The following is a 22,209-nucleotide window of genomic DNA, read 5'->3' on the forward strand; positions in this document are numbered from 1 at the left end:
CAGTGGAATAGAAGTTTTCCTTGAGCCTGGTGGTGCATGCTATCAGGTTTTTGTATCTTCTGCCCAGTGGGAGAGGGAAGAAGAAAGAAAGAACATTCAGCATGGGTGGGGTCCTTGATTATGTTATCTGCTTTTCTGAGGTGGTAAGAAGTATAGGCAGATTCCATGGAGGGGAGGTTGGTTTCCATGATGTGATGAGCTGTGTCCACAACTCTTCACAGTTCCTTGTGGTCGTGGGTAGATCAGTTGTGATGCCAAATCGTGATGCGCTCAAATAGGTGAAGGATGATAATTTTCTTTAGCCTTCTGAGGAATTAAAGGTGCTGCCGAGCTTTCTTTGCCTTGGACCATCTTTGGACCAGCATAGGCTGCTGGTGACGTCATTCCTAGCTATATGCTTTCGTAACCACCTCCAATGAACAAACTAGGCACATATACCCAGATCCTCCTGCTCTTGTGCCCATTTAGAATTGTCCTCTATTTTATATTGTCATTTCTCCTTCTTCCTACCAAACAGTAACACCTCATGTTTCTGTCATCTTACTTGCCTTTCCACATCTGCTTGGCCAACTGTGATCCTTCCCATTAGCACACCATGCATCCATATTTTGAGTTGTCTCAGATGTGGAAATTTTGCTTAGTGCACCTAAGTCCAAATTATTAACACAGCCCATCCTGGGTAACAAATGGCTTTTGTGTATATACCGACATCTGTAATTCAATTTTATCCGTGTTTCAGAAAATGCACAGAAATCACTCAATACAGTAACTGTGTACCTCCAGAGTATTGTAATCAAAATCACAAAAAACTTACAATAAAGTATAATTACTAAAAGTGGAGAGAGAGGGAACTAGTTCTGGCATTCTTGGGTTGAGTGTACCCATGTAAATTGGACTTTTGCATTTAATATTATAGGAGCTCATTCATATGTGCAGATGTCCGATTTAGAAGCCAAGCATTCATAGCCTATGAAAGCAATGGTATTCACTGGAATTTTCTCCAGGGAAACAGCAGTATATCTTCAATAGATGTGTAGTGGAGTGTATATTGACTGGCTGCCTCACAGCCTGGTATGGAAACACCAATGCCCTTGAACAGAAAAAGTAGTAGATACAGCCCAGTCATTAACGGGGAAAGCCCTCCCCACCACTGAGCACATCTAGATGAATCACTGTTGCAGGAAAGCAGCATCCATCATCAAGGACCTCCACCACCTAGAACATGCTCTCTTCTCACTGCTGCCATCAGGAAGAAAAGCTTCAAAACTCACACCACCAAGTTCAGGAACAGTTACCACCCCTCAGCCATCAGGCTCTTGAACCAAAGGGGGTAACTTCACTCAACTTCACTTGCCCCATCATTGAAATGTTCCAACATGCAATGGACTCACTTTCAAGGACTTCTCATCTCATGTTCTCAATATTTATTGCTTATTCATTTATTATTATTACTATTTCTTACTTTTTGTATTTGCACAGTTTGTTGCCTTGTGCACTCTGGTTGAATGCCCAACTTCATTAGTCTTTTATCGATTCTGTTATGATTCTTATTCTATAGATTTATTGAGTATGCCCACAGGAAAATGAATCTCTAATTTGTATATGGCAACATATGAACTTCGGTAATAAATTTACTTTGAACTTTGAGTATCGATAGCAGCAGTTACTGTTGGAACCTTATCGGGCAGGAGACCTGTGTGGCATTTTTATCTTTTCCGTGTGTCAGTATGGGTTTTCTCCTGATACTATGGTTCCCTCGCACATCCCAAAGATGTGCTGGCTGGCTAAATGGTTTCAGTTGATCACCCCTTATTACAGGTAAATGGAAGTAGAATCAAAGGAAGGTTGATGTTGTTTGGGAGAGATTTGGGTTGCAGAGGTAAAGGGAAATGTGGAGAAGGGAGAGGATGGTTTTGTTCTACTGTAAGATGGCATGGACTCAATGGGCCAAATGGCCACTTTCTGTGTCCGAGTCAGTAAATGGCAAATTCAAATGTCAGACAACTGCAGCCTCAGAATTCATGACCACATTACTGTGAATTAACCACTAAATTATGGGATCAAGCTGTGTTCTGCCTTCCTCCCGATGCACTCCTATTTGAAGAACTGAAATAATTGTTGAATCACATGACATGTTTAATATTCATTGCTCAAACTAAAGCCTTAGTCATCTTGTTTAGTAATAATGATATTAACAATTTCTCTTCAGTGTGTGTTGAGGGAGGATACACACCATTGTACTTTGTACTTTCAAAACGTGCCTCAGACTCCCCCTCGCTTTTCCCTAGTTGTATCCCAGCTCCTTGAAGTTTCAGCATTCTGTCCATCTTATCCTTTCTGACAGCAGAATAGATGCTGGACTAATCCCTGGAAGTTTGGAACTAATGAACTAACTGCTGAGTTGCTGCCACAGAGCTCGGTCCCAAACTATACTGTACTTCACACACGATTTATTCTCCAGATGGTGCGACTGTGCCGCCCTGCAGTGAGGAGCCATCACTTCCACTGGAGTGTGAAAGTGGACGGATGTTGTTTCCTTTGCAGTTCTGATCATTCAGGGACTAGGAACACGCAAGGCTGATTGGTTGCTGCTGATTTATTTTTTGGTTTCCTTCCCTCATTTGCCCGCACGTGAGTTTTCACCTTTAATGTTTATGCTGGCTTGTGCGGGGCACCATTGCAGCCTTCCTCCGAAGTCAGCATGCACATTATTCTGCTCCAAGTGTTTGCTGTTCCATGATAGCGGAAATCATAACATCTCTTTGGCTTTTCACATCATAGCACAATAGCATATTTATTAGCCACTGGTCCTCCTGTGCCGTTAGATGGTGTGGGACAGAATTAAAAATTGAATTTCACAGCGATGGTATATATTTGCCATGTTGTAAACTGAATTCTGGGCTGAGAGTGGAAGGCACACCAATGCTATTTACAGAGCATTGTTTCACTCTGCTACAACCTGACAGTGTTGATCATTGGGAATTTGGCACAGTCCTCTGCCATCAGATTTCTGAACAGACCATGAACCCATGAGCACCACCTCGCTTTTTGTACTACTTTATCTTTTTACTGTATTTCTTATTGTAATTTATAGTAATTTTTTTGTGTATTGCACTATACTGCTGCTACAAAACGTCAAGTGTCACCAACCTATGTCAGTAGTAATAAGCCTCCTGATTCTAGTCGGTAACAAGAGTGAGATGACGCTGCTTAATGTTGAATTTGCAGATCGATGAGACACAGAAGGTCACTTGACCCCTCATGACTTTGCTAGACCTTTCAGAGAAAGATTGACAAAAATTTCGGAACATCCTCCCCCACCCCTATCGGTTCTGCATTCTGGCCAAGGGTCTCAAACAGCTGAACCGAGCGGGAAAAGTGGAAACAGAGAAAAAAAGTGATGAAAAACATCAGGTTTTGTATTTGAAGTTGTCTTCAGAGACACATAATTTTATGCTCAGTTGCTGAGAAATTTGTGAAACTGCTTTCAGTTTCTTTCCTTAAAAGGAAGCTTTCTTTGGGGAGGTTGGGCTTCCTTTCTAACTGCAACCTATAGATTGCTCGGAGTATGGCAACAGATTGTTTCACTGTGGGAATAATATCAGCTGCTTTGGGTGCCTATAACCAGTAATGATGAAAATGTCCATGTGGCTAACTATCAGGATCATTTCTAATAACAATGACCATTTGAGATTAGCCACAATATTCAACTTGGAACATTTTCAGCTGCTGTGCATCTCTGTTACTGTCAGGTCTCATTAGAAACTTTGAGACTGATAGGAGGTTCAAATCTATTTACTGACGTTTTTTTTAAACTCGTTTTCAATGTGAGGGTATCACTCTCAAAGCCACATTTAATGCCTGTCCCCAGATGCCCCTGAGATGATATTGGTCCACTGCTGTCAGCCACTGCAGCCTGTGATAAGGGGGCTCCCACAGTGCTGTTGCGCAGGCAAATTCCGGCTTTAGTCTCGTCAACGTCTCGTATTTCCAAGACAGAGACCTGGAGAGTCTCTGCAAGTGGTGGTGTTCCCATATGTCTGCTGCCCTTGTCCTCCTCAACGATAGAGCTTGTGGGCTGGGAAGCTGATGAATAGCTGACAAGAAAGTGCAGTATATTTTTTTGTCAGCACACAGGCTGCATTGACAAGGGAGGGATGGTCATTGCACTGTCTTCTCCTGGGTTATGGAGCTTTCTGAGCATCTTGGAGCTGCACTCATCCAGGCAAGTGGAGAGTGTTCCACCAACTGTTGTCTTTATTTTTTTAAACTAAGATGAATGTGCTTTGGTGACAGAGGATGCCTAGCCTGGGACCTGGTTTTAGAGCTACACTGTTTATATGGCTGGTCTGGTTTTGCCGACACAGTGGTAACCCCATTACTCACAACCCCTTCCCCAAGGATATTGATAGTTCAGGCTTCAATGACAGTAATGCTACTGAATGGTTAGATTTTTCCCCATTAGAAATGGCTGATTCTTGGATTTTTTTTGGGGGTCATGTGAATAATGTTCCACTCATCAGCCCATCCTTGTTGCATGCAGATATAGATTGTATACTTCACTGAGGACTTGTACCTGAACCGTGGACACAAACCACAGTCAGCTTCATTTTATAAAGAAGATGTTCTGTAGATCTGGAAAATCAGAGTAGCACACACATAATGCTGGAGGAACTCAGCAGGTTAGGCAGCATCTACAGAGAGGAATAAACAGCTGATGTTTCAAGCCAACACACTCCATCAGGTCCTGATGAGGGCTTGAAACAATGACTGCTCATCTTTTTTTGAGCTTAGTTTGATTCCAGCCAGTGGAGACTTCCCCAGTGGCTCGATCACTACCAGGCCTTACTCGGTCAATTGCGACTTGTTGTCAAGGCAGTCACCTCACTTTCGTTGTTGAGCATTTTTGTCTACGTTTGGACCAAGCCTGCAATGAGGTTTGGTCAGAGGTGATGATGCCTCTGACATGGATCATCAGAGTAGGTTCATGGGGTAGCAATTCAATTTTTCCTTTTCATTTGGATAAATACCAGATGGTACTGAGTCACACCTGGTCTTCAATCCAACAGTCAAAATATTCTCTGGCTCCAGAGTTTCATAATAGCATGAGGGGTGAAATAAATTAGCTGAAGCCTGGTTTCTGTGATGGTGGGGTCTTCGGAAGGGACCAAGATGGATCATCCACCCAAAACCTCTATCTAGCTAGAGTCTACCATCATTGAGGATGGGTATGCCACGGAATCTCGTCCTCTCAGTTAATTATCCACCACTGTTCAGTCCTGAAAATGGCAGAGCTGCCGAGTCGGATTGGGAGTGCTGGTTGTGAGGTCACTCTAGTGTATGCAATTCCCACTGAACTTTTCTAGTGCATAGCCTCATGGCACAACTTTATCAGGTTGCAAACACCATCGCTACTTGTGGCCTCATTGCATATAAACCATCGCTATTCATAGCCTCACTGTATATAAACCATTGCTATGAATGACATGCTCTTCCACACTATTCAATAAACTATGGTTACCCCCACTGGCTTGATGATAATGGTGGACTAACAAATATGCTGGACCATGATGTAAAACGAGCTTGGAGGAATGCTGCTGGTAATGATGATGACCTCTTGTGCCACAGGCATGGGTAGCTTTTCCTGTTTTGATTCTGTTTTCTTTAGAGTGGTGCCGAGTGCACTGATTGTTAAGGGAGAACATAAGGACTGTGTGGTAGTCACTCCCTACCAGTCCTGTCCTTATCATTTGCATCTGCAGCTGGTAGGCTGGGGAAGATGAAGTCAACTAGAATAGGACTTCCAGCCAGATACAGCCAGCAGCATAATCAGTAAGGGCTCCCAGATGGTCTTATTTCCCCCTAAATAAGAAACAGCTATTTGAATAGAAAAGTGGGTCTCATAGCATGAAAGGGGGAATCAAAAGAAAGACAAGAGGAAAGCCGCAACAAAACCCGAAGACAAGCGATAAAATACTGACTGACGGCGAGGACACTAACGTCGGCGCTAGCAACCAAGCTGAACACAAGGATATGGAGGCTTCATGCGAACATCGTGGCTGAAGTACAGGCACTTTGTTCAGACATGAAAAAAGAACTGAGTGATTCCGTGGGTTCTCTAAAGATGGAACTGGTGGATTTCGGAAAAGAAATTAACCAGAAGTTAAATGCTATTGTTGTTATTTAAAAGAAACAACAGGCAGAGTTGAAGAGAGGGAGCAAAGGGTGACAGAAGTGGAGGAATGGAAGGCCGAGGCCAGGGAGGTTCTTTCCCATGCACTATAACTTCAGGAGATTATTCAAGCTCAACTAACGAACCTGGAAGCGAGTTCACGCAGGAATAACATACGTATCCATGGAATTTCCGAGGGGATGGAATGAGACCATATACAGGAATTTCTGGAAAAATTTATTAAAACAGAGTTGTCCCTTCCCAATGTCGCCCTCGGCATACAACGCTGCCATCGATCTCTTGGATCCAAACCACCATAAGGTTCCAACCCAAGGTCCATGGTCATCTACTTTCAGGAGTATAAAATTAAAGAGTTGGTACTTCACTCGGCTTGGAAAAAACGAGAGATTTATTACAAAGTCATCTAGAATGTCCCCTCATGTTAATGTTCAGATCCCTTTGTACCACAGCTTGGCAGTTGTGTCCTCCAGCTCAATCAATGTTAGTGTTACACAGCCACTCTTTGATGTTCAGCACCTTTGACTCCTTCAGTGATTCTTCACAAGCGGCACTCAGCGTGGCCGTGTACTGTTTCTCAGCTCCAGAAAGAGTGTCAATGGTAGCAGCAAGGGGCTTCCTTGCCCATGTTTCACCTGGTGTATGAGACTTCATGCTATCCAGTGTCAATGTCAAGGCAGCTTGCTCTGACTATACACTCAGTGGCCACTTTATCAGGTACATCTGTACACCTTGTTAATGCAAATGTTTAATCAGCCAATTGTGTAGTGCCTAAAAGCATGCAGACATTATCAAGAAGCTCGGTTGTTGTTCAGACCAAACAGTGGAATGGGGAAGAAATGTGGCCTTTGACTGTGGAATGACTGTTGGTGCCAGACGGGGTGGTTTGAGTATCTTGGAAACAGCTGATCTCCTGGGATTTTGACACACAACAGTCTTTAGAGTTTACAGAGAATGGTGCAAAAAAAAACCCAAAAGCAAAATCCAGTGAGCAGCAGTTCTGTGTGCGAAAGCACCTTGTTAACGAGAGAGGTCAGAGGAGAATAGACAGACTGGTTCAACTCAAATAACCACGCGTTGCAACAGAGGTGTGCAGAAGAGTATCTCTGAACACACAGCATGTCAGACCTTGACGTGGATGGGCTGCAGCAGCAGTAGACAATGAACATGCACTCAGTGACCACTTTATTAGGTACAGGCGGTATATTCCTGTTCCCCCAGCTTTAGTGATTCTGTTCAACTAATAGGACAGGATGTAACAAGGATGAAGAAGCATTTGTCTAGAAGTTTGGCTGAAAGGTAAATCTCTCTGGTTATTTCTCTATTCAATTAGTGCAAGTGTACCTAATTAGGAACTGTGGTTGTTCTCAGTTAGGTACACACTCCAGATATTCCTGCGAGGTTTGCAGAATTGAGGAGGCTGGCTGTGCCTTTGTAATCTTCAAATCCACTACTTTCAATGTTCAGAAGGTTGGTTTGCAGGTGTAGCAGGCTATCAAGAAGGCAAACAGAATGTTGGCCTTCATTGCTTGAGGGATTGAATTTAAGAGTAGAGAGGTTATGCAGCATATGTATAGGGTACTGGTGAGGCTGCACCTGGAGTACTGTGTGCAGTTCTGGTCTCCTTACTTGAGGAAGGATATACTGGCTTTGGAGGCAGTGCAGAGGAGCTTAACCAGGTTGATTCCAGGGATGAGGGGGTTAGACTATGAGGAAAGATTGAGTTGTCTGGGACTGTATTCATTGGAATTCAGAAGAATGAGAGGAGATCTAATAGGAACACAAATAAAAATCATGAAAGGGATAGATAAAATATCTTCCTTTTAACTTCCTTTTCTTGAGGCAGGAAAGTTGTTTCCACTGGTAGGGGAGACTAGAACTAGGGAACATAACCTCAAGATTCAGGGTAGTAAATTTAGGACGGAGATGAGGAGGAACTGTTTTTCCCAGAGAGTGGTGAATCTGGAATTCTCTGTCCAATGAAGCAGTAGAGGCTACCTCAGTAAATATATTTAAGACAAGGTTGGAGAGATTTTTGCATGGTAGGGTAATTAAGGGCTATGGGGAAAAGGCAGGTAGTTGGAGATCACCTACCTGCCAGATCAGCCATGATCTTATTGAATGGCGGAGCAGGCTCAATGGGCCAGATGACCTATTCCTGCTCCTATTTTTTATGTTCTTATGTTTCCACAAGATCACTTTTCAAGGAAGCCTATTTAATGGTGAAGTACTAATGGGACTGTGTTATGAAGAGTGTTGACTCTCAGAGAGTAAGTACTAGGGCTGTGCATTTGCAAGAGGTTTTGAAGGTGCTTTGGAACTAGTTTGTTGACCATTGATTTGAAAGTTGAAGAGATACCTGGGAAGCTTGAAAGAATACTCTGTTAATTGATGAGGAGGCTGAATAGGGTCTATTTCCCTGAGCAGAGCTGGACACTGAATTAGAAGAAAGTTCGGAGAGTTGAAGAGAAATTTATTTTTTTTTAACTCTGGAGATAAAGAGGAGTGAGCTCATGGATTGAAAAGATGGTGGGAGAGAATCTTCCAAAACAAACTAGGTGAGTCTTTGCATTTCCGAAAGTAATGGGATCACTCTTTTTCCCAGCTGGTTTGAGCACAATGGGCTGAAAGTCCACCTTCTGCACCTGATAGTTTGCAATTCAGGATCCTAATCAGTGTAAGCACTTCAACAGAACTTTCAGGGAAGTCCACGTGAGGTTTTCTCCTCTCACTATGTATGAAACATTGCAACAATCAGGAGCAGGAGGAGAAGACCATTCTTTGCATAACTACTAGATATGATGCAAAGTACACTGGCTGAAAGCTGAGAGGAGGGAGTATCAGTGTCAGCGTTCAAAGGAGAAGTAGACCAATATTGGGAAAGGCAATAAGGAACAAGTCAATGAGGAAAGCACCGGGGAGTGGGACTGATTGGAAAACTATTTAAATACCCAGCACAGGCACAGTGGGCCAAATGGCCTCCTCTTGTGCTGTGCTAACTTGGTTTGAAGGACACCCGATCCAATCAATACTGAGGTTGGCTTACCATCCTGGCCAGTAAAGAGGGTTGAAAGTAAGCAGTTAAATAGTAACGACCTGGAGATCCTAAAGAAGACGGGATGTAACTGTACCCATTGTAACTTCAACCTCAGCATGATTTACGTTGCATCTGGATGTGTTTTTTGATTGGTTGGGTGAGTAGACAGCACCACTCTATTTCATCTGCCACACAGATGACAACAAAGCACAGCTGTCTATTTGGCTGCTCTGTTCTTTTCCTCCCTTTCTGTTGTAAAGTGGCTTCTGGGTCTTTCTGCGGGTACATGCACACCTTTATTTATTTAATTTTTTTTTGTTCACAGCATTCTGTACATCGTAGTAATGATCAGCAGACGGTCGCAGCTTCACCCTCCCACTGACTGGCATGTGTTAGCCCTTCATGAACGTGTGATGATACCAGGCTCAAGGCTATTTGAATCAGGTTTCATTAACCTTGGGGTTCATTATTCCTTTCACTTGAACTGCAGAGAGCCATCACATCATTCCATGTCTGAGCTTACCCTAATTATCGCCAGACTAGACCCCCATAAATCAGTGGCTCTGCAGAGCTGTCCTAAGCCGCTTTATGTGGCCATTTCTGATCTAATCTGACAACTGTAAGCTACTGTTTCCTCACGCTATTTAACTCAGACCACATTTCCAAATCTTATTGCCATTTCTCCCCCCTTGGCGTAGTTTTTTTGCATCCGTCTGTTTTAAATCCGCGATCATACCCTCCCTCCCCTGACGGAATGCTTGACTCCTTTCCTTCTAATCAGGGGCAATCAATTTTTTTTGCTACAAATCGGCATTTAACAAAAATAATATCACTGGTCCCGTTTGACGTAACTAAAACAGAATAGTCATCAATCTCTCATCTGTTAGTAAATATCTTTGAATCTTTGGACGAGATGCCATTAAATTTAAAATGTTAGGCCCGAAACTGTGGATTATTACATGCAGCCTTACACGTGTTGTGATTCATTTTAATGGACATTATTATCATTTATATATGTTCAGGTTATAATAAAAGCATCGCCGATTATGTTGAAGTATTGGTGGCGCATATTGTTGAATTCTTTCTTATTCGACCATGCATTACATTGGTTTCCAAGTATTTTTCTTTCTGTTAAAGGAAGATGCAAGGCAGACAATCGCGAAGGTGCTCAGTCAACCTCAGGTGGGGCACACAGACCTGTGCGTCCGGATCAACTCTGTCTCAAGTGGCCTCGCCGAGCTCGACATGGAAGCTATTTTACCCTCTAAAGACCGCCCTCCAACCTTGATGCTCCCCAAAGTTGAAAACACCGAAGAAATAAAATGGGTGAGTTGGCCTAGATTTGGCAAATCCTTGTACTTTGATCACATACCAGCTCATTCAGACTGAAATGGGGAGAGGAGTGGGGGTTGGTGTCAGGTCAAGAAGGTACGACCCTCCCACACCTCCTGACACTTCCAGCTGGAACAGAGAATGGTAGTGCAACTGAAGTACACATTCAGGTTAATACCACCAGAGGAAGTGAGAGAGAGAGAGAGAGGGGTTAAATAAAAAGTGGAAAAGAAATATGAGGGGGTGTGCTTTGGGCAAACCAGCAAAATGAACAGGAAGCTTTTAACCACTGTTTTTAATTACTACAGATATTATTTCCTGAATCGTTCTGTGTTTCTTCCTTTTTAATTGCTGCCAGGTGTGTTTTTGTTTCATGGCTGTTTTTTTAAGCCTATAAAGTCTTGAAATAAAAACAGGAGACACATCAAATTACTTAAGTCAACTTTGAAATAGCCCCCATTACTTTAACATGCTTTCAATAAAGGGGGTGATTATAAAATATAGAAACAGTTAATCTTAAATAGGATTGAAGCAGACCTATTTATAAAACTTTAAGAAGCATCTTTAACTATGATTTTTATAGCCAGCGAGTAAGTATTTCATTTTGAAGTGTTTACTGCAGCTACTTTCACAGTGAAAATGTAAAAAGAATTCACCCACTAAACACCCCCCCCAAAAAGAGAAATGTTTTTTTTATCTCTATTTAAATTTCTCAAAGGCCGCAGAGCTTGAAGATCCAAATGTTCGGCAGCTGAAAAAAAAAGGGAGTTTGGTTGCCAAGAAGGACAGTGACAGTAATTAAATAAGTCCCTTCCCCCCACCCTCTTTCTCCGTCACCAACACCATCCCCTCCACCCCATTCCCCTCTGCTGTTGAGGTCACAACATAACGAGCTGGTAGATAACTTTGTTTGACTGACTTCAGCCTAATTTCCGAAGTCTTAACAGGGATTTCTGGTTTGAGCACACCCATTTTCATTCTTGCCAACTGTAGACATAACCAAATTCCCTTTGGTGTTTAATTTTCCCATTAAAAAAAATATATATTAAGAGTAAACCTGGAGGCCGATTTGTAACTAAAAGATGGAGTTACTTGTTGTCTATTGTGCGGGAATCTCTTGCTTTGCTTTGTCCTGGCTATGGGTACTTGTTTGACTGGCATGGCTTATTGGACTATAACAAGCGTAACGCTGCCTCTTTTGTTGGAAAACAATTCCTCTGCAAATCCTGAACAGTGTGCATTCTTGCCAACATAGTATTGGGTGTGCTTTGGAATTGACTGAGCTTTACTGCAGCTCCTCCCCGATTTCTTGTTCTATTACATTAGTGCAGTGAACACCGAGCTAGGCCGGAAACTTTTAATCGTCTCTTTGAGAAAGAGAGAGAGAAAAAAATTGATTGAAACCTGTTTATCCGACATTTTTTTACGTTAATATGCATCATATTTAATTTATAGTTTGGCTATGCAGTTTATGCTAGCTAATAGCCAATTGGGGATCGGTGGGGGGGAATTATTTGTATGGTGGGGGAGAGGTAAGTAGAGAGTGAGGAGTTAAGAAATTGTGTAACATAAACTGAAGTAGTAGTCTGTTTTTATTAAAAGTAATTGTAAATCCCAAGTTAGTTAAATCCATAATGTGTAATTAATGGGAGAATTATGTCTTCACACAGCTAAGAGAGGAATTCAGGTGTTTTAATATAAATTGGCCGTCCCTAAAAGGCATTTCTGCCACTGCACTTTTCTATGAAGCAGAATATTATGTTAAGCCGGTGGCATTAGTTTTTATGTTGCCATGGCAGCCTACTCCTGCAGGGTTGTGACCTGTGATGATTACAGTACAAAGCTTATATGGTCCCAAACCCCCCCTTTGAAGATGAAAAGGCTTTGATGGTTTATATTTATGCAAATCTCTTAGATATGATTTACCCAACTGAGATTGAATGGGGAGATGATTAAAATGCCCCTTTTTCATTGAAATCCATCAACAAATGAATATTCTTTAAATTTACGATGTCTGCTTTTTGTCTTCATTGACATAGGCTTGCTTTACCTGGGATACTTTCATCAGTTGCGGAACTGCAATGATTACAGCTTAAACATAGTACCTTTTATACTCTAATCCTGCCTCTGAAAGGGGAAAAAAAAGTAGGTTGCAAGAGCTTTTGTATGTTTCCAGATGACAGATTTTGGAATTTCGGCTACCCCACTGACAATCCAGTGAATTGGAGACAATTTTTCCAAGTCTTTGGTGTTCAAAGAAAGAAAGTTGCTTTCTTTATGACACCCCCAGTAGAACTCAAAAGTATTAGGTGAATCATATTGTGTGAAGGCAGAAAGTAAGACCAGCTGGTCTGAACAGGCCAAGTCTTCATTTAGAAATTGTACCCTGACAGAATAAAATAGTAAACGGATATCCTCATTTTACGATCACAGTCTCTCAGAATTCTAAATTATTAGTTTGTGTCATAATATGCATATTAACTTATAGTTTACCTCAAAACTGCTTAAGGAACGGAATAGGCTAATACAGCCCCTGTAAAATGAAAATACACGTAAGCCTGTTAATATTGAGAAGAATTATGCAATTTTGTTCATTTAAGTAGACTTTCTATTTAATATTAGCAAACCCTTTGATTAAAGAAATTAAAATCATTGCCTACATATTTAAGTTTTGGATCAAAATTGATGCATACGAACGTTATGAGTAAGATTTATCAATTTTCCACATGAAATTTTACATAAAAAAGCTTCCAAGCTTTTACAGTCTGAAAGAGACACATTTGAAAAAAATTCACTATTTTCAAACATCTTTCCAGAGGCTGTGCTAATGTAATTGTAAGTAAAATACAACACAAGATGTCTTGGCATCCTTGTAGAAATCAAAGGCATTGCAAACAAGTCAAGTACTTAAGTTCTTTATATCTTACAAAGGGGGAAAAGAATAACATGATTTTTTATCTCTCTCTCTCTAGTTTGCAGACAGATTTGCAAAATATTCCAAGGGTCAGCCTGTAAAGGAGCCAATGAATTTAATCACTTTTGTGGAGACCGCAGTTGGTTTGCTGAATTTCAAGGTACCAAAACAATGTACTCAAACAAAATCAAGTTGATGTGAACAATAAAGTCCATATTTCTGAATATGAATTCTTGGTATTACTGTTATTTCAGTTTATAAACACCAAGGTATTACAGTACTTAAAAGTAGTGAATCCCTTTTGAAAAATAAATCAAAGCAACAAAAATTCAAATATTTAAGTTAATTAACCACAGACATTGCAGTTTCAGTGAAAATTGTAAGTATTTAAATTACCTTGTTAATATTTACTAATAAAGATTATTTTAACATTAACTGACCAAAGTACATGCTTAATTTTGAAAGTATTAAAAATAAAATGTATGAAATTAATCTGATATCCCATTAAGAACTGTAATGCCTAATTTTGTATATAGGCTTCTGACACTTAATAGGAGTGTTGAAAAGAAAATTGGTCCTGGCTACCCATCCAAAAATATGCATGAGTGTGTTTAAATTTCTTTATTCTCATCCAAGTTTTTTTAAGGTCACAGCGAAATGACTCTATTGTTCCAGGAGAAATATGTGATTTTCAAAAGGCATGTAATGAAACACTTTTTGAAGTTCTCCTGCGAAAAACAAAACCACAAGAAAAATAAGTGGATATGGACACAGTAATTGAGATGTATCCTTCTCTGGGGTTTTATTTCGCTCTCAAAATAGCAGCTGCCTTTCATTCTTTTGATATTATTTATTTTTCTTTCCCAGCAACTGAAACATGTTACCATAATGCCTATAAGTCATTCTGACTACACCTCAGCAGAATGATCTGTACATTTGTTATACCATTGATAGAGTTACATGGTTAAAACCCAGTTAGCAAGTTACGTGATGAAAAGAATATCGCATTGGTATTGTTATTTTCTTGTAGGATGTATGTCAAGAAGCACAACGTCTTGGAGCCTCTGCTGGTTTCCTGCTTGATGGAGTGGTATTTGGATCAGATGACTTCTGTGCCAGTATAGGTGAGGAAAAAGCCTTTTCATTAGTCCCGTCCTTTCCATGGTGACTCCTGTATTATTAATATCACATCTGTTTTTATTTTTGTTAAATGTAAGAAAATGTTTGGAAGTTTCCTGCTTTTAGCAAAACAATGAAGTTTGTAGCCTTATTTTGAATCAAGTAAGCAAGCTTCATTTCACACTAAATATATATTTCGGTCTTCTAATTTTGTTTTTAATGAATGAAGTTCGTTGCAAGCATTAAAAATATATTCATGAAATAATTGAACATTCCTTGTGTTTCATTTCAGGAGCATAGAAATTCCAGTGCAGATTTTAGTTACATTTGATTTCATTTGAGTTGTTCAAATGACAAATAGTTGAATATTGCCATCAAGAGCTGATAGTAAAAGTATGGGATTAATTTTCACTCATGAAAAATATTTTCACAAGCCTTTAGCCAAGGAATTTTGCATCTTTCACCATGGTTTATCTTAAGCTGGTTATTTTAAAATAGTTTTACCTGGAACATTATTTTGGAATGTAACTTCCCTGCAGGAATGGTGAGCTTGTGCTTTGATTACTTCTCTTAACCTATCAGGTGCTACAAGGACTGAAGATGCTTGGGAACTTCTATATGCAAGGCAAAAGGTCGTTGCAACAGCAAAGGCTTTCGGTCTGCAAGCCATAGATCTGGTTTATATTGACTACAAGAATGAGAAGGGCCTAAGCAAGCAGTCAAGAGAGGGTGCCCTGATGGGGTTCACTGGTATGTTTCCTAAGTGATCCATTGACTCCCTCCCCACCTTCATTAACTTAAATTTTCAGCAGGAGTGCATAAAGTGGTAACTTATTTTGTGTTGTTCCTAATATGACACCAAACGATTTGATAAGCTTTTGATATGTTTTGGGGTTTATGGCCAATTTATGATAAGGAGTGTGAAGTGAATATAATTTTTTTTAATCTACAGCTTGATTATTTAAAGTAAGTTGTTCATTACTAAAGAATAAACTTTGATTATGTTCTTAAATTATTACAAATAGTATCAAATAATTCAGTTAGAAATCTATTGAACGTTATGCAAAATAAATTATTTTGTTTAATAATTTCAGCCTCCAACATAATTTCACAGATTTAATCACATGGTGTTTACAAGAGTACAATTTCCCTAATGATACTTGCAGTGGTAACTATCCTTTGTGATATGGTCCAGCAAATATTATTAATAAAGCTGTATTTCTTAAAGCAATGGAAAGTATCCTCCAGGAGAGAAATTAACACATACATTAGATAAATTCAGATTCATAACTAATATAAATGTCAACCATTAATTTAAAGCATACTCTATACCAGAAATCTTTTGACGATGTCCACAGTTGATCTGATGACATCTGAATTGGAAGACAGCTGTAACTCCTTTTTATTGAACTATCAGTTATTTTTATTTCAGTGTCTGAGCAGAGGTGTTAGCTGATTTGACCTGATGCCTTCCCAGTGAAAGATGCTGCATCCTAATAGCATTTTACTTCCAAAATATTTCAGATTCCCAACACTTATAACCTCCTTTATGAAATATTGTGCAAAGCAAAGATGCTTCCTACTTAAATTACACACTTTGGCAAATTTGCAAGTTTTAGTTTACCACAGCTAAATTAATTTTCTTACATAAACCAAATTATTTGCAGAAGAATAAGTTTACAAAGAAAAAATGTAAACATTTTTGTTGAGCATATTAAATTCTCTCTTTAAAACACATGCAATATCACTCACTATTATAATAATAAAAACATAATGTTCTGATACCAATACTGTAAGTTTTAAAATTAATATTGCTTCTGATTTGTAAAGAATGTATCTTAGTTTGGAAAATATGATGTGGAATTACAAAAGCATTCTCACAAAGAGCAAACTGCCACAAATATGATCTATATATATATATATATTCAGCATGTTACTGTTGAAATAATTCAGCATGTTACTGTTGACCTCCTAGTATTGTTTGACATTGTTCTATAATGGGACATCTCAAATGGTTTTGTAAGTAACAAATTTTCAAAGCTATAGATAATCATTTGGGGGCAATCTTTTCAGATTTATGCTCTTAGCTTAGAACACACACTTAATTTTTGCAAATCAACAACATTAAAGTTATTACTTCCCTGCTCAAAAAATTAAAATTATTTTCTTTGTAGAGAAGAACTTTATTTAATATTTTGTTATCAATTTGTGACTTGGGTAGTTTTATGGCTCCTCAGAATGTTGTAATGTGCCAAAGTGTTGCCTGTCTGTATCAATAATTTTATGATAAATAAATGATATGTTTCTAATTCAGTGATATTAGATCTATTCATTAGATGTTTTCCCAGGAAAACAATTAACAGACCAACTTAAATCTCAGAATTTTAGCCTTCAGAGATATTGTTCAGCAATTCACTTTTGAATACCATAATTGCACAGTTTATTTTCTTACATTGGCTTCTATTTTTTATACAGAAGCTTGTAGATATTATATTCATTACTTTGTATAATTTTTGAGACTGTAAAGCAACAGATATAATAATTAAGTATTATTTTACTTTTATGTTCAGATGAGAATGATATGTAAATAAATACTTGAGAATATTTTAGTCATTGACTCCATTGCAAAATATTACAAACATTTTATCTGTGCTTCTATATAAATTTAAAATAAAACTGCATCAGTCCACAAACAATGAGTTAATAACAAAAAGGTAAGTGGTACTCCAGTAAAATAGTACACTTGTGCCACTGTTGATTTGAGGTTAACTAATTAAGAAAACTTTCAATGGGGAATTTGATCCATGAGCATAGTTTATTTCATAGAAATTGACTTCAGGATATGACAATAATAGTAAGGGATGATTATCAGCAGCCGCAGTAGACAGACATTAAAGACTTCCACCTGTATTTGTATGTATTTTGACTATGTGTCAAAATCATGTTCTATGAACATTATTGCACACATAATGATCACTTCACCATGTTCCCAATTTTGACTCCCAGCAACATTTTCCCTCTCTGGCTGGGGAAACAACATTATCCAAAATAACAGAGAGTTCCTGGACTTCCAGTGACATCGCACAGTCAGCAGATCGGAAGTACTCACTGGTCCTGGGCACAATCTATCCGGCCAGCTATTTTTGATTTGCTTTCCCTTACGGTGTCTGGAGCCTCCTTACTGAAAAAAGCTTGCCTGGGGAAGTCAGGCAAATTTCAGTGTCTATTAATAATTGGCACTGAAGCTTTTGACTCCAATCTGCAAGCTAACTGGACAGGGTCCATGAATTATACAGTACATAAAGCTTCACAAATTCTATCTTATTAAACTCGAGCAATTATATTCAATAACCCAAGTTAATATCTGTGCTTTAATATCAATAATTATACAATGTGTGTTAGGTGTAAAACACTGCACACTGATCATATTATGCAATTATGCATATAAAATAGATATGTGTAATACATGATAGAAGTAAAATAATTATATATCGTGCATTAAAATTTATAAAATGAATATTATTTATGAAGACTTAGATAAAATAATACAAATTGATTTTACATGCACTGAAATTCTAATCGTTATTTGCATAATCCTGAAATATAACCAAATGTTATAGTGTAAATATCTCACTGCTAATCAAGCAAATTTATCTTTCATATTCTTATGGATAATAGCTTTGAGATATAATTTAGAGCATTATAGATAGATAGATACTTTATTAATCCCAAAGGAAATTACAGTGTCACAGTAGCACTATAAGTGCACAGATATACAAATATTTGAGGACAAATAAGAAAAAATAAAAAAATTAGTTACCGCAAGAGTCTTAACAGGAGGGGGGTCATCACTTCCCCGGCTATAGGTTGACATTATAGAGCCTAATGGCTGAGGGTAAGAATGACCTCATATAGCACTCTTTGAAGCAGTGCAGTTGCTTTAGTCTATTACTAAAAGTGCTCCTCTGATCAGCCAGGGTGGCATGCAGAGGGTGGGAAACATTCTCCAAAACTGCCAGGATGTTTCGTAGGGTCCTTTGTTCTACCACAGCCTCCAATATGCCCAGTTTGACTCCTATAACAGAACCAGACTTTCTAATCAGTTTATTGAGCCTGTTGGCATCGCCCATGTTGATGCCATTGCCCCAGCACACCGACTGCATAGAAGATTGTACTGGTGATAACAGACTGGTAGAACATGCGAAAGGGGAGGCCTGCATACTCCAAAGGACCTCAGTCTCCTCAGGAAATAGAGGCAACTCTGGCCCTTCCTGTACTCAGCCTCGGTGTTGGTGCTCCACTCAAGTCTGTCATCCAGGTGCACCCCCCAGGTACTTGTAGGTCCTCACCACATCCACATCCTCACCATCAATAGTAACAGAGAGTAGTGCAGGCTTAGCTTTCTTATGTGCTTGCAATTTTCAACAATAAGGAAAAATATGAATACCTTATGGCAGTGGCCTGTATTTTGAAACCATAATTATCCATTGTATAATCCACTGTTACCATTGTATAATCCATTTCTTGTCTGAAGATGCCTCCTAACTGTACACAGTGTCATGTTGTATCTTATAGGCATAATATAAAGGTCATATCAGTGAACCGGTCAATGTGTTACACCAAATACATTCAATATATTTGTATTGATTATGAAACTCAATAAATTCCCTATGCTGCTTTGAGTTCAATACAAGAAATATTGATATTGTTCTTGCAATTAAAAAATAAATCTAATTGTAAATTATTAATTATAAAAAAGCTTTCCCGTTGACCATTGCTCTGTGGAAGGGTAAAACCTTCTGTGAAATAGATAGGACGTGAAGCAATTGATGCAAACCATTTTACATACTTTCTGAGTAAAAACTAATATTCAAATGGATAATTATAATGTTAAAAATTCTGAATATTAATTAAAGCCTTAGTTGAGATTTAACTGACAGCTTTCTGTTAATATTTTATTTGGTAACTCTATTATTAGCAAGGCATGCTGTTGAAGGAAGACTAACCTGTGGAGATATCTATCTAATGTAAACATTTACTCTCACAGAGGCTGATTGATTTCATAAATGTCACAGCTAGTTTAGACAATGCTCTATGCAGAAAGTTGGCCTACACTGCACAATTCATAAAATTGCAGATTATTTTCAGAAGCTTATCTATGTGTGTCCTGAACAGAGTTTTGCATGCTGATGTGTCGTATCTGTATCCAGGTAAACAAGTGATCCACCCCGATCAAATTCCAATCGTGCAAGAAGCCTTCTCTCCAAGTGCCGAGAGGATAAAATGGGCCTTGGAATTGATTCAGGCTTTTGAAGAACATCAAAAACTGGGAAAGGTGATGTTTTTATGTGTGTGTTTGCACATTGTAGTTATTCAGACAGTTTTAAAGTCATGGCCAAATCGAACATTCATTGTTGTTGCAACCAAAGGTGGAGTTATTGAGTCACTGTATGAGAGCAAAATTCATCAAATAGGATTAAAACGTTTTGAAACACATTAGTATGGCAAATGAAAGTAAATTAGTGACGTTGAATTGTTTTGCCAATTTGTTGCATCATTGAATCACATTGTGCTTCTAGCACTGTGTGTTATTGTATATATGTTTCATTGGTGATCCACAGACTGCTGGTGGCTCTGGCCCAGTGACGCTCAGATTAAACATAGCCTGGAGGAAGAATTGGGGTAATCATATTGTTGTCAGTTAATTATCTTCAACAATCCTTATGTTCGATTCCTATGAACAATTGCAAAGGAACTATTTAATATCCTATAATCTACACCATCCATCCCAACAGGATATTTTTTTTTAAAATCTAATTTTTGTCATGAAAACAGTGTCATAATTAAGTTGCAAGGTAGTTAATCAGGAATGAAGAAAAGTTACAAGTCATTGCTGCTAAATAGGGTTCTGTAAGATTAAATCACTACAAAATAAAAGTGTTATTATGTGTTATTTTATGCATATTGGGAAATATATGACTAGAGTCATGAGGGAAGGAAATGTGCCCTTCAGCCCATCGATTCTGTTCCAACCATCTGTAATTGTAAAATATTTGAAGAAAACTGTTATGCCCAAATTGTTTCCTAGCTTCAGGAACAAAAGAACATTATGTAAAGTTAATCTTAAATGTGACTTTCTGTAATGAAACCTGCATTGTTTTGGAAGCATTTAACTTTATTCTCTGAATGGAGATGATGCCATTTTAGTGTTACCATTTTCAGTCTTCAGGTAATTAAGGTTGCATTAGTCCATTGAGAAGAGGATTCTCAGTAAGTAAGAAGTGTGACGTGACCCTATTCTGTTCTAGGGAGCCTTCACCTTTCATGGAAGTATGATCGACATGCCATCTCTGAAACAAGCACAAAACGTTGTCACGCTGGCCAAGGCCATCAAGGAAATGTGAAAGCTGAAAGAATTGGTTTTGTACAATATATCACTGGCAGATGCAGTGGAAAAAAATAAACAGAAGGAGAAAGACACAGAGAGAGAGACAGAAACCGATTTCTTGTGTGAAATGTTGAAGAGGTCACTGCAACACTGATTATATTTTAATTATATGACATCTTAAAACTCACACTATTGTAATTTAAAAATAAGCATATTGTTTAATCTCTCAAATACTATCATCATATGTGATTGTCTCGACCTAGCATTCCTACTGAGCATGTAACTGAAGCCAGTAACTTCACATTGTATAGTTCGGGTCCGTGAAATAGGAAAAGCCTTGGTCATTTTTTCAGATGCAACGATCGGAGGTGGAATGTACTGGAATTTCTGTGGACATCTGTAGTTTCTGCATCACATTAAAATCACTGCTTCTGATCAGATGTGTCGGCTGGTTAACAGGCTGGGCTGCACGGCTGTTTAACTGCAGGTTTGCCCAGCTTCTGGCTGGGTAGTTAAACATAACAATCACCCATTGTCACCCTGTACAGGACAGATCCATCCTACAGCGTACATTGTTACAAAGAGCAAGAACTTAAGAACTCTACAACTTACATTTATTTTCTATGACAGGGACTTAAAGAATAAATCCTTTAAGAAAAGGCTGAAAGAATAAATTTTTAAAATATATTTTTGACTCTACCTCAAAACATCAGCCATTGCTTCCTCTGTACACAGAAATTGTGCAATATAGTTTATTTTTAATATTCCCTAAACAAAAGAGTTCTGTTTGTTCTGAAGTATTAGTGGGGATTTATTTTTAATTGTAACACTTCTGTGTGTTAAATTTAAAAATAGCGTGCTTGTAAATTATCGACAGGATAGCTACTGAGAGCCTATTTTTGTTTAGCTGAGGGCGTAGAACTGGGCAGCATGATGCAAAAGAAAGAGTTTTCCATTTGGGACTGAGCAAAGGTTTATCCTTCTATAATAATGTAGAGTCATAAAAGACTGTGGTTGTTCAGTTGTTGAGTATATTTCCGACAAAAATTGTTCATCTCAGGCACAGAGAGGATGTGGGGATCGAGTGTGCAAATAGACTTGAAGTACACAGTCAGCCGCAATCTTATTGAATAGTGGATCAGGGAACAAGGAGCATTCATGCAATTGTTTGTCTTCGCTTTGTCGTCTATGTTTAATTGCATTTGGACATTTTAAAAAGGCAGTAGCTG

At 38.7% G+C, this 22,209-nt stretch overlaps 1 protein-coding gene across 4 annotated transcripts in view; it reads left to right on the forward strand.

Moving 5' to 3' along the window:
* clybl (citrate lyase beta like) overlaps nucleotides 1-21,415 on the forward strand; it is a 144,666-nt gene extending 123,251 nt beyond the window's left edge. For all 4 annotated transcript variants that reach the window (XM_073028685.1, XM_073028693.1, XM_073028703.1 and 1 more), the window contains 6 exons: nucleotides 10,365-10,553; nucleotides 13,532-13,633; nucleotides 14,504-14,597; nucleotides 15,175-15,342; nucleotides 19,803-19,927; nucleotides 20,901-21,415. In XM_073028685.1, coding sequence (XP_072884786.1) covers nucleotides 10,365-10,553; nucleotides 13,532-13,633; nucleotides 14,504-14,597; nucleotides 15,175-15,342; nucleotides 19,803-19,927; nucleotides 20,901-20,996 — 774 coding nt within the window. In that variant the 3' untranslated portion in view covers nucleotides 20,997-21,415. The remainder of the gene's footprint in view (nucleotides 1-10,364; nucleotides 10,554-13,531; nucleotides 13,634-14,503; nucleotides 14,598-15,174; nucleotides 15,343-19,802; nucleotides 19,928-20,900) is intronic.
* Nucleotides 21,416-22,209: the final 794 nt, after the last annotated feature.

The sequence above is a fragment of the Hemitrygon akajei genome, chromosome 2 (genome assembly GCF_048418815.1).
Source record: "Hemitrygon akajei chromosome 2, sHemAka1.3, whole genome shotgun sequence".
Classification (NCBI taxonomy): domain Eukaryota; kingdom Metazoa; phylum Chordata; class Chondrichthyes; order Myliobatiformes; family Dasyatidae; genus Hemitrygon; species Hemitrygon akajei.